The sequence below is a fragment of the Miniopterus schreibersii genome (genome assembly GCF_964146895.1).
Source record: "Miniopterus schreibersii genome assembly, chromosome: 1".
Classification (NCBI taxonomy): Eukaryota; Metazoa; Chordata; class Mammalia; order Chiroptera; family Miniopteridae; genus Miniopterus; species Miniopterus schreibersii.
This window is the reverse complement of record NC_138101.1, coordinates 164,172,971-164,184,701: the sequence shown is the minus strand read 5'-3', so window position 1 is coordinate 164,184,701 and position 11,731 is coordinate 164,172,971. Positions and strand designations below refer to the sequence as shown.

The following is an 11,731-nucleotide window of genomic DNA, read 5'->3' as shown; positions in this document are numbered from 1 at the left end:
TGTCGGGGTTGCTATGGCATCTGATCGTGGAGGCCAGGGATGCTGCTAAACATCTTACACTGCCCAGGACAGCCCCCACAGCAAAACATTATCTGATTTCAAATGTCAATAGTGCTGAGGTTCAGAAGCCTTGCTGAGGTGAATGAAAGTGTGAAATTATATCCATAGGTACAGATGTGGTTTGTTGTTCCAGAAAGGCAAAGGAGCTGTGGCTGGGGAGTTGGCCATCAAGATACTGTGGTAACCAAGAGCAGGAATCACCCAAATTTAAGTGAAATGGCCATGCCCAGGTTTGATAAGTTGAAAACATTTTATTTCAGTTCTATCCTTGGGAGGCAGCATAAATAATCACAGAAGACCACAAAGGTCAATGGGGAAGAAAAAAAGCTCAAGAAGTATGGGGGGGAGGAGATGAGAGCTAACACTGTCTAGCTGCAAGGGGTTGGAGGAGAGGAGACCCTGCTTTAGCTGGCCGAGAGGGTGTGGAAGATTCTTGGAGGAACATCCAGGGGTCAGAGGGCTTCCCATGCCCAGGTCACCTGGAGGGGCTAAGGGAGCCCTGACCTCTGTGGATGGATGTTCTGCAGGGTGGCCCTGGGAAAAGCAGGTGTGGAGCACAATGTGTCTAGTAGGTCCTAGCTAATGAGAGAGAGGGGTGGGCACCCATTTCTTGATTCCCAGGCCAGATCTCACCCCAAAACTGTGACTTTTCTGAGAAGAGCAGTGTTTATGGACACTGTGAGCAGTGGGAAATGGAGAAAAGGAGAGAGAAAAAAAGAAAATGAGTGGAAGACCAGCTGAAATGTGGCGCCTCAGAGTCCTGTGACCTCAGGCCCCTTCCCAGTTTCTTCACCTGCAGAATGGAAAGAGTGCTCCCTACCTCCTGGAGCTGATGGGAGACTCAAATGGGATCCGATGTGTCAAAGACCTGTGTAAACTTTAAAGTGCTATGCCGACGTGAGGGACTGTGGTCATTCTACAAGCATAAGGCTGAAAGTGGCTGAGATAATAGTGGCGAGAGACACACGCAGAGTGTCATCCACCCCTTGAAGCAAACAGATTCCTGCTCTGCCTTCTCCAGGCCCCAGCTCTACCCTCCTCAGCCTCAGCTTCCAGGAGGAAGAGGCCTCATCTCAGAGGGAGTCCTCTGGGGGGGGGGGCAGGGCATGGGGGCCAGGGAGATGGAGGGGCACTGAGTGTGAGGGGCCTCAACTGGGCAGTGTGACACATTGGCACTCCTGGTGCTGGGCAGACAGTAGAAGTGGCTTCCAGTTTTCATTCTCCACAGAGACTTGGGCACTGGTGAAGCCCCAGGGATTGGCATCTTGATGCAGTGGGAAGGGCCCTGGTCTGGAGTCGACACCCTAAATCCTGGGTCCACTGTTGATCTGTTGGGTGACTTAGTAAGTCATTTTGTCAATGCAACCCTCAGTTCTGTCATTTGTTAAATGGGAACACTATTCCCTGCCTGCTTCACAAATTAAATGGGAAAAGGGTATTGCAAGAGCTTTGAAGAGAATCATGGGAAGGCAAGGGGTCATTATGGCCTTGGCGAGCAATCCTCTTAATTCCCTGAAGACAAGAGAGTGGGGGCAAGAGATAGAAAGGAGAGGGGCTGCTTGCAACCCTTGTCAGGTGAATCTGGCTTCCAAGGCTGCAGAGGGAGGAAGAACAGGTGATGCCTGCCATCCAGCCCTTACAGTGTGGTCTATCAGGGATGCTGTGAGCCCCAGCAGAGGGTGCCGAGATGTCCTGGCAGCAGCCTCCTTTGCAAGGGAAATGTTCCAGTTCTAAGTCTACTGGGGTCCTGGTTTCCTCCTCTGCTCCTTGGGCCATTGAGGGCACCCCTCAGAGAATCCGTGGTCTTTGCCCAGCAGAGGGGAAGTGGAGGCTCTTGGGGTGGCAGGAAAAAGGGCTGCCAGCGGTGGGTCTCCAGGAGAGGCTGGGGACTCTTATTAGCATGAGGTCAAGAGGTCAAAGATCAGCTTCCAGTTCTTGAGATGGCAGGTGGGGTCCTCAGGCTCTCCCCCAGCTCCCATCCTGGCTCTGTCCCTGGGGTCACGGGATAAGGGGAAGTTAAGGGACGAGTAGAAACAACGGAGAGACCAGAAAGCAGCCCCACCGAGAGCTAATAGTTCTTCGGGCTGTTGCGCAAGTTCTTCAGTTCCAGCTGGAGCTGCCGAATGCGGATGTCCTTCTGCGCCAGCTCCTCTTTCAACCGCCGAATCTCGTCCTGCTGCCGGAAGAACATTCGGAGGAGCTGGGTGGACGAAGAGAGGGCCACAGAGGGCCAGGGGGGCCGGGAGAAAGGAGGTGAGAAGGTGATTTCTTGAGCAGGTCCCCTCTCCAGATCCCCCTCGGCTCCCCATAGCAGCCTCCGCCTTCCTCCCCCAGACCTTCCACTGCTCCCACCCTGTGGTGTCCCAGCTGACTGATGTCACCACAGCTCTGCCTTCTCCAGACTCAGCTCAAGGCTCTTACTTTCTCCTGTGAAGTAGGAAAAAAACAATAGACCTGTCCGGGGCCTGATTCAGGATCCCTGAGCAAGGGGTGAGTCCACACAGGCCATTTTTCCAAACATCTCACACCTAATACGTTTAGCTCCATTCTGGATGGAAACCTTTCTAAAATGTTTGCTTCAGGAGGCTCAGGATACAGAATGGAATCCAGCGTTTTTTCCTGCTGACATGGAACTATCACAGGTTCGCCAAAGTCTGCACTGGGCATTGATCCATTTGCTGGCATGCGCACAGGCAAAGACAGACCCTCATTAGACGACCCCTGGATTAACCCGTCTCTCCATTTGTTCTATAAAATGGACTGACAGATGCCCACAGAACACTGAGGCCTGGAAGGCCGAGGCTACTGGAGGACCCCACTGAATTGAATGTTACCAACAAACAGCTGGGTTCATCCTCAAACTTCCTGGTGGGAGTAGCATTTGTTCTTATAATTGCATGATTTAATGAAATATGATATAAACTGATAAAATGTGAGTACAAAAAGATAGTTGCTGCTTCTGTAAAAACTAAGTTGAATGCTTTAGAAAACTCTTGGTAAAGCTGATGCTAAACATGCAGCTGCTGAATGAGATATGGGTGACATAACCACAAAACTGGGGAATTTTCTGTATCTGGATGGTTGATAGTGGCTACACGACCATCAGAACTTCTTACACATTTGTCAAAACTCATGGAACTGTATACTATAAAGATGAATTTTACCACAGGTGAATTAAACCTCAATAACGTTGTCGTTTTCAAAAACTGGGGAAAACTTTGAAAAAACTAGGCTTTTGTTTTCAGATTGACTTTAAGTTCTTGTTCTTTGTGAAAGAAACTGGAAATTGGAGTTTAAAGTGTGATTTACTTGAACAAAACACAGCAGAGCCTGTCCAGGGATGTCCTCAAAGAAACGGTCTTGGTCCTGCTTCAAAATATGTTGAATGAATGTATATATTTTAAGTGAAAATAAATAGTTTAAAGACTGTATATGTCATTTTTATGATTTCCTCCTTTAACTGACTTTTTTTTAAACCAACAAACCAGTCCTGGTTTTGTCTGAGGGAAAATATGTTATTTGCTCTTACACACTCCTGTGTCTCCCAAATTCTCAAAATTTCTTTGCATAATTTTTTCAACTTTTGTATTAAAAGGCTTTATTGAGGTATAATTGACAATAAATTTCACTTATTTTAAGTGTACAATTCAGTGATTTTTAGTAAAGTTACAGAGTTGTGCAACCATAAGTCTCCTCCCATGTGTCAACCTACCAGTCAGTCATCTTTTCACACTTGGATCAATGTGTCTACTGTTTACAGCCCCATTTTCTAACTGGCTGCTTCCAAGCTGCTGTGAAGATTAAAACTGTGGGTAAAACCAGTTAGCAGGCTCTGAGTGAATTTCTTCACAATGAGGATGGTGCACAAGCGTTAGTGTAGGGAGAGTGTGGCATCTGTTTTGTCCGCTCAGAGACCCTTTACAATTTTCTTCCAGGTCCTCAGTTCTCATTCACACAGACAAATCTTTAGCTGAATGGCATTCAACTTAACTAGTAAACACTGCCTTCTCCACACCAGCACTAGAACTGAGCTCAGGCTCTTGATATGGCCTACCTGGGCTAGCAAAGCAACTCCGGTACCTCTACCTTCTCAGGGTTTGCAGAAAAATATTTTAATAGAAAATACCAAATATGTAAAAAAGTAAAAAGAGTAGCACCATGAATGTCCAAGTACTGCTCAGCCAGCTTCAACCAATGGCATGTGTTACTGCTTTCCCCCCTTGATATCTACCTATTCTTGATATCTGCTCCTGCCCACTTCTCCTGCACCCCCCACTTGGGGATTATTTTAAAGCAAATCCCATTTATCACATGATTTCATCCAGCCTTAGAAATCTCAACATCCCTCTATAATGGCACATAAGCATGTTATATAATAATTATGTTTGCCTGTCAATTTCTACTTTAAAACTGTGGGGTCCCAGAGGTCAAGAATAGTCTTATTTTTATGAATAATAGTGGTAATCATAAGTTGGTGTGACAAGAAGCCTCTAAGATAGCCCCCATGTTATCCCCTCCCCTCAAGGGACTGGACCTTGTGATTTGCCTCAAATGAAGAAAATATGGCAGAAATAATGAGATGTCATTTCCAAGGTTAGGTTCCAAAAGACTGTGGCGCCCATCTTGAACACCCTCTCCTCCTCCATCACTCTGAGGGAAGCCAGTTGCCTTGTTGTGAGTTTCCCTGCGGAGAGGTCCATGCGGAAAGACCCTGAGCGGGCCCCTCTGGCCAACAGCCCACGAGGAACTGAGATTCTCAGTCCAACAACCTGGGAGGCAATGAGTCCTGCCAGCAACCCTATGAATGAACTTGGAAGTAGACGAGCCACCAGATGTGACTGCAGCTCTGGATGACACTTCACACCCTCTTGAGAGACCTTGAGTCTCAGGCACCCACAGAAACTAAGAGATAATGAATGTTTGTGGGTTTAAGTCACTAAGTTTTGGGATTGTTTCATGGCAATAGATAACTAATACAGTAGTTAGCCTCTTTGAGCACTTAATAAGAGCTCGGGCTAGTGTTAGACACTTCAAGATGATCTCTTTCATGCTCACAACATTTCCTATTTCTGTTATGCCATGAGGAAATGGACTTAGAAAGGTCAAGAAACTTGCTGAGGCACAGCCAGGGAATGGGAGAGCCAGGATTCAAACACACGTGGGTCTATGCAGCCATCTCTACCTCGGCTGCATCAAGCCAAGTAACTGGCACACTGTAGGAGTTCTGCAGGTCCTGGCTGAGCTACACTACTGGCACCAGAGACTGAAGGTGTGGTTGGAAAGGGAAGCCTTTGGGGGCAGGGACAAGGCCCAGCTATGGTTGCTCCTGAATACTTCCATTGCAAATGGTACAAAGAGCATTTCCATAAACATCCAACATCTTCACAAAACAGGAAATTGTCAGGTCTCATTAGTACTGCAGCGCCAGGAAGGAAGGCAGTGCTATAATGCACGAGACTGGCTTTCCTCTGTGAGCCAGGAATTTATATCTCCTGTAACACCAAATGACAGCGACATTCTGGAGTGGATTCCAGAGGAGACTGCCAATCCACAGTAACTGTGTGGGTTAGTGAATTCGAGGGTTGGGGGAGGGGCATCCAATCCCTATGATATCTCAGCCTCTATTTACTGGGGTCAGAGGCAATGGAAGCCAACAGCAGGCAACTTATGGTGTTTGTCACAGAAAGAAAAAGGCCCCAGAATGGAGCTGGCTTATACCCCGAAGCCCATAATTGAAATGTAAAGGTCTCACTCTTCCAGGGCCTGTGGGGGTAATAACTTATGTTCCTTACCTCATTCTCTGTCCTGGGTGGGACATTTTCTAATAAATCTATTCCATTGACCACAACGCTCTTCTTTTCTTTGATGGGAGCCTTAAATACCACTTTCGAGGACTTCTTATAGCCTTCTTTCAAAGACATCAGCACGGGATCTGAGAAAGGCAAGGGACATGTTCTCACTGACAGTGGATGGACTGCCTCGTGATAGTCTTTCATTTACCACCTGCCTGACTGTTGGTCAAGTGTGAGGGGAAGTTCCAACAGGAGGATGTGTGAGGGGAACGGGGTGAGCCAGACCAAAGGCAAAGCTTGCATAGTCTTAGCTTCTTTTTTTAAAAAAAATGTGGTTTTTTTATTGATTTCAGAGAGAGAAAGGGAGAGGGAAAGAGACAGAAACATCAATGATGAGAGTCATTGACCGGCTGCTTTCTGCACACCTCCTACTGGGGATGAGCTCGAAACCTGGGCATGTGCCCTGATTAGGAATTGAACCATGACCTCCTGGTTCATGGGTTGATGCTCAACTACTGAACCACACCGCCCGGGCCTCTTCGCCTCTTTTTTGAAGCCTACCCCTTGCAGTACTTACCTCGGTTGATGCCTCCTAGCCATTCATCGGGAGTCAGGGCTGGCTCTGTGCCTGGCGTCATGGGGTAAATGTCTTCCTGGTAGGAATCTGACTGTAGAGGGGGGAGCAGAAGAGGGAACAGATGGGGGGCTGCTGAGAAAACCCCTGCTCTCCAGTCAGACTTTTCTCCTTGCTGACCTCCAACCATGCTACCTGTTTTCCTGCCTCCAAGCCTTTGCACTCACAGTGTCTCCGGCTTGGAATTCCCACTCTGAGTTTGTTAGCAAACAAAACTGTCCCACCTTGGAATGTCCTCCATTCCCCACCCCAAACTGGGACTGAAGACTCCAGTCCATAGGAAAAGGGCTCCTTTTTCCAGGCTCCTCCAGGCTTATAGTCAGCGGAGAGCAAGCTAGGATTCTATACAGGGGGCCCTCGGGAGTCCCGCCCAGCCCCACTCACCCTCCGGGGCACGATCATGGAGATGGGCTCGATCAGGCCCTTGAGAGTCACCAGCTTGTAGAAGCGGAACACCTCGCAAGCCGACACATCCAGCCCGTGCTTGGGCATGACCCCTGCGGACAGGCACACGTGGCTCCCTAGGGTCCAGGGGACTCCCCCCTTGGTGTCCCTCCTCCCTGATGTCCCTAGCCAGGGGAAAGGCCCCAGTGGTGGGCACTAGATGTGGAGCAATGACCCATGCTGAGGGCAGTGGGTGGGCTGAGGGTTTCTTGAGTCAGCTCTGTCTCTGGGTGGTGACTTCTCACATAAGCCCTGTGGGCCAGACCTGCCCCACCAAAGTGCATGCTTTAGAATTGGGGCCTTTTAGAACTGGAAGGGGCTGCAGAAATATTGGGATCTAATCTATTTTTTTATAGATGAGACTCTTGAGGGGCAGAAGGGAAGGGGCCTGCCCAAGGTCACAGAGTATTGTCACAATGTAGGCCACAGAGCCCGTCACCTTCTGAAATGAGCTGGCTTCCTGAAGTGTCTGTGCCCCCCGTCCTCAGAGAGAAAGGAGGAAAACCTTTTCCCATGCACCCTTGAGGTTTAAACGCAGCCTGTATGCTATTCTGTCGTAGTCTTCGAGGACAGAGAGCATGTGCGTGTGTACGTGTGTGCATGTACTGTCTGTGTGTGTGCATTAGCCACACTGTCCCTAACAGCCACACCCACTGATCATCTCCTGAGGGAGCAGTGCAGTGTGGTGTTAGGAACACAAGCTTGGGGTCGGAGAGACCCGGGTTCAAATCCTGCCTCTGTCCCTCTTTATGGCTAGGACAAATCAGGACCTCTCTGAGCTTCAGGCTCCTTGGCTGGTTAGCAGTCAGGGAGCTGAGTGTGAAGATGCTCATTAACTGCTCGGCACGGTGACGGGCTCAGATAACATTAGTTTCTTCCTCCATGACGCGAGCATGAGTTAAGGTTCTACCTCTCCTCACCTGGGATGGAAGGCTGCTCTTCCAGAAAGGGGATTCCAGGAGTGGAGGGAAGCGATGTAACGGTACCCAAGTGTGACTTGGAGCCAGCAGACTGGCTCTGCCACTTAAGAGCTACATGGCCTGCCTGGGGTGAGCTACTAAGCCACTCTGAACCTCCCAAATGCCCGGCTCATGTAAATGCTCCGCAGAGGCCACAGGTGAGGATGAGGAATGGTTACCGTGGCTCCTCCCGCTGCCTCCGCTCCGCCCCAGGGCCTGCTGACTCTGCTTTCTACACACCTCCTGGATTCATTCTCTTCTCCCCACTGGCATGCTGTCCCCCCAGTTACCATCCTTTCTTGCCCAGACGTCCACAGTGGTCTCCTAACTGGTCTCTTTGCCTCCCTCCTGCCCTTTCAAAAATCCATGCTCCTGAATCCACTCACCCCACAGAAGCCAGAGCAATCTTCAACCAGACCTTCAGATCACACCCCACTGTCCCATCTCCCACTCACCCGCCCAAGGAAAAGAAAACCCTCCACTGTCAGAGCCATGTTGGGCTTCAGTCTCCCCATCTGGAAATGAGGACACTGTGCACCCCCCTGGGGGCTGCTGATGAGCGGAGATGGCGGAGGATGGCAAACACCACGGTCAGGCAGCGGAAGACCAGCAGGCTGACCTTCACAGGGCAGCACCTGTAGGTTCTGTTCTGACTTCCCATGATCTGTGGCCTTCTGTGTCTGATATTTTATTGGAGGTGGGGGTAACCAATGAGCCAAATGTCCAGTCTCCTGTTCTACAGCCTAACAGCCAAGGCAGCTTCTTGATCCCTTACCAAGGCCTTTCTGCGGGGCCGGGGAGCGGAACTCCATGAGGTAACTCAGGTAGGGCTTCTCCGTGCTGATCTCATAGTACCGGATGTTTCCATCTCCCTGCGGACAAGGAGAGGGGGAGGTGAGGAAGGCGGGAGGCGGGGAGTAAGCCCTGGTCCGGGGGTCTGCTGAAGAGAGCCTCTGTTGTGCCTCAAAGGTGGTCGAAAACCAGAGAGACCTGGTCTCCAGGCCCCTGGTGGGCCTGCCACAAGGGTCTTGCTGGGTGTGGTGCTGCTGGTGGTGTGTGTGTGTGTGTGTAGATAGCTTTTCTGACAAACAAGGCCACATTTGTCAGAGATCTCCTGGCAGGGGCCTCAAAGTCCATCATTAGTCACAGTCCTCTACACTTCAATCTCTGATCCTTATACCAACATAAAACTCTCTCCAACCCACCTCTGAAGGAATTCTCAGTCATTGACACTTCAGTAAGAATAAGTGTCAGACTTGAGGGTAGGTTTCAGTGGAAGAGAGTGAGACCCAGGTTGGGTTAGGGGAAGGCCAGAGAGGTGAGGCTGGCTCTTCTTAGGGATGTGGGTAAGGAGCAAGGGCCGAATGGGGTCAGGGGTCTCCCACAGGCTGCCCCGGTCCCTCCCCCACCCTCTACTACCTTTCCAGCCAGGTAGAGCATGTGGGTGTCGGCGTCATAGAAGGGGAACAGGAGGCCGGAGAGCCCGTCAATTTCCTCCTCAATCAGAGGCATGGATAGGTCCTCCTGCGGGAGGGGGCAGTATCAGCCTGTGTCCAGGAAGGGCGGTATCTCACTTCTCAAACTCCTGCAAAGCCCCAGAGCTACAACCCTTTTAGGTCACACCCGGCCTCCCTGCAGCTGACCTGGTCCCAGAGGGCAATCTGTCTTGTGTTCCACCTGGAGACCCCTGTCGTGAGCAGCCGCTTCATGTTCCCCAGGAACACCACCCGGTTCACTCTGTGGTTTTTGCAGTTGGCTTCCTGGGGGAACAGAGAGAGACCATCAGCCAGGGTCCCAGATACTGGGATCCTGTTGTAGGCTCTTGGTGGCCCCCAGGAGATATATCCATGTCTTAATCCCTGGAACCTGTGAATGTTTCCTTATTTGGAAAAAGGGACTTTGCACATGTAATTTTAAGTTAAGGTCCTTGAGATAGGGGGATCCCCTACATTATCCAAATGGGCCCTAAATGCTATCACAAGAGCCTTATAACAGGCGGAGGGAGATTCCACAGACACAGAGAAGAGAAGGTGATGTGGAGGCAGAGCTTGGAATGATGTGACCACAAGCCAAGGAAGCCAGCAGTCACCAGAAGCTGGAGGAGGCAAGAAAGGATTCTCCCCTCAAGGCTCTGGAGGGAGTGTGGCCCTGCTGACACCTCAATGTCAGAATTCTGGCCCCCAGGACTGGGAGAGAATCCATTTCTGTTGTGTAAGCTACTCATGCGTGGTAATTTGTTATAGCAGCCCCAGGAAACAAATGCAGGTGCTGAGGAATAGTGGAGTCCTGAGACTGGGAAGCCAGGCCTCTCTGCCATGTCCCAGAGTGGGTGGGGGACAGGGGATGGGGGAGCTAATAGTGACCAAGCCCAGAATAGGGCCTGCAATGTGCCAGGTGCTCTCAGCAGGCTTCTCTTTTAACCTGCACAGCAATACCTACTGGCAAGAATCTCTGAGGACGAGGAACCCGAGGCTCAGGAGGACAGGGGACTCATGCTGGTTTGCTGTTTGATGACTCACTTCACCAGGGGTTCCTACTAAGCCATCCTGCCTCCTCTCCTGCCTCCCGGATCATGACACTTCCTTTTCCTCCTAACACACGACAGTCCTCTGACAGGATGAGTCAGCATAAGTAGAACCCAGGCTGGCATCACTTGCTCTGGATTTTAGTTCCAAGTTCCGCCAAAGAGGGACCCGAGAGGAGCCCCTCACCCTCTCTGGGCTTGTGTCCAGGGCTGTGAGGTGGAGGCTGGGTTCTCTGCCCTCTGGCACATTTTCTGCTCTGCTCCATCTGGCTGGGTTTGGATTCTAGCTCCATGACTGTGACATTCAAGTCTCTGACCCTCTCCAAGGCTCAGTGTTCCCACGTGTGAAATGGAAAGAGGAATAGTACCCACCTCTGAGGACTGTCATGGACTAAAAGAGGGAACGATGTGGAGCCCATGGCCCCCTACATGCCATGCATTGAGCTCTGAGTAAATGCTGGTTAATACTAGTGATGCTAATGACTAGAATAATTATCTGTAGAAACAGTAGCAGGTGACTTTCTGGCCTCACACTATTGGACTCTTCTTAGATAAACACAACCAGGTTACCATCAATCCTTTCTCGTGCAGTAGGCAAGTCTCAAATTTAATCCAAATTTTCCATGCCACTTAGTGACTGGCATGCTTTAGGTGCCCAGGACAGACGGGATGGCCAACAGAGGTGCAGGCCAGGTACATGAGAGAGGGGAGCTCGCTCGGCCTTTCCCAGGCCTGGCTGAAAACTGAGCCCCAGGCCCCAATACTTTCCCTTCCACTCAAAAAAGTGGGGCTTCACCTGCAGAACGCGGCCGGAGCGGGGCTCGATCACGCGCAGTTTCTTGTCTTTGCAGGTGGTGGTGAGCAGGCTGCCGTCCGTGTTGAAGGACATGCAGAGGATCACGTCTGAGTGGCAGTCGATCATCTTCACGGGCTCACCCACGTCCAGGTTCCAGATGAGGACCTGGGAGAACAGACGTGCAGGAGTTGGGGTCAGACCTGCTGCTGCTGTCACTGGGCACCTGTCCCCAGTCCGTACCCAATGGTCCTGGGAGAGATGCCCTGTGTGGGGTGGGGGTGTGCTGGGATGCAGGACGGTGCCCCTGAGCTCTATATCAAAGGCGGGTGTATCCCTATCTCACAAATCCAGCCTGGACTCAGTTTCCACAACAGGCAAGAAGGATGAATGCTCCTCGCCAGGCTCCAGTGGCTGGCACACCTCTCCTGAGGGCAGGCCTGGGGGTGGGGGCTGAGGCTCCATTCTCTTCCCTCCGGAGGCCCTGGTTGCTCTTCTTTCCCTACCAGGAGCGTGTGGACACAG

General features: G+C 50.8%; 1 protein-coding gene across 2 annotated transcripts in view; it reads right to left on the bottom strand.

The window, feature by feature from the left end:
* Positions 1 to 288: 288 nt before the first annotated feature.
* The window catches only part of CORO2B (coronin 2B), a 118,450-nt gene continuing 107,007 nt past the window's right edge, over positions 289 to 11,731 (bottom strand). For both annotated transcript variants that reach the window (XM_081131723.1, XM_081131722.1), the window contains exons 5-12: positions 11,210 to 11,374; positions 9,533 to 9,649; positions 9,309 to 9,413; positions 8,665 to 8,761; positions 6,871 to 6,983; positions 6,430 to 6,520; positions 5,853 to 5,992; positions 289 to 2,260 (exon numbers count right to left, since the gene is read on the bottom strand). In XM_081131723.1, the coding sequence (XP_080987849.1) occupies positions 2,129 to 2,260; positions 5,853 to 5,992; positions 6,430 to 6,520; positions 6,871 to 6,983; positions 8,665 to 8,761; positions 9,309 to 9,413; positions 9,533 to 9,649; positions 11,210 to 11,374 (960 nt within the window). In that variant the 3' untranslated portion in view covers positions 289 to 2,128. The remainder of the gene's footprint in view (positions 2,261 to 5,852; positions 5,993 to 6,429; positions 6,521 to 6,870; positions 6,984 to 8,664; positions 8,762 to 9,308; positions 9,414 to 9,532; positions 9,650 to 11,209; positions 11,375 to 11,731) is intronic.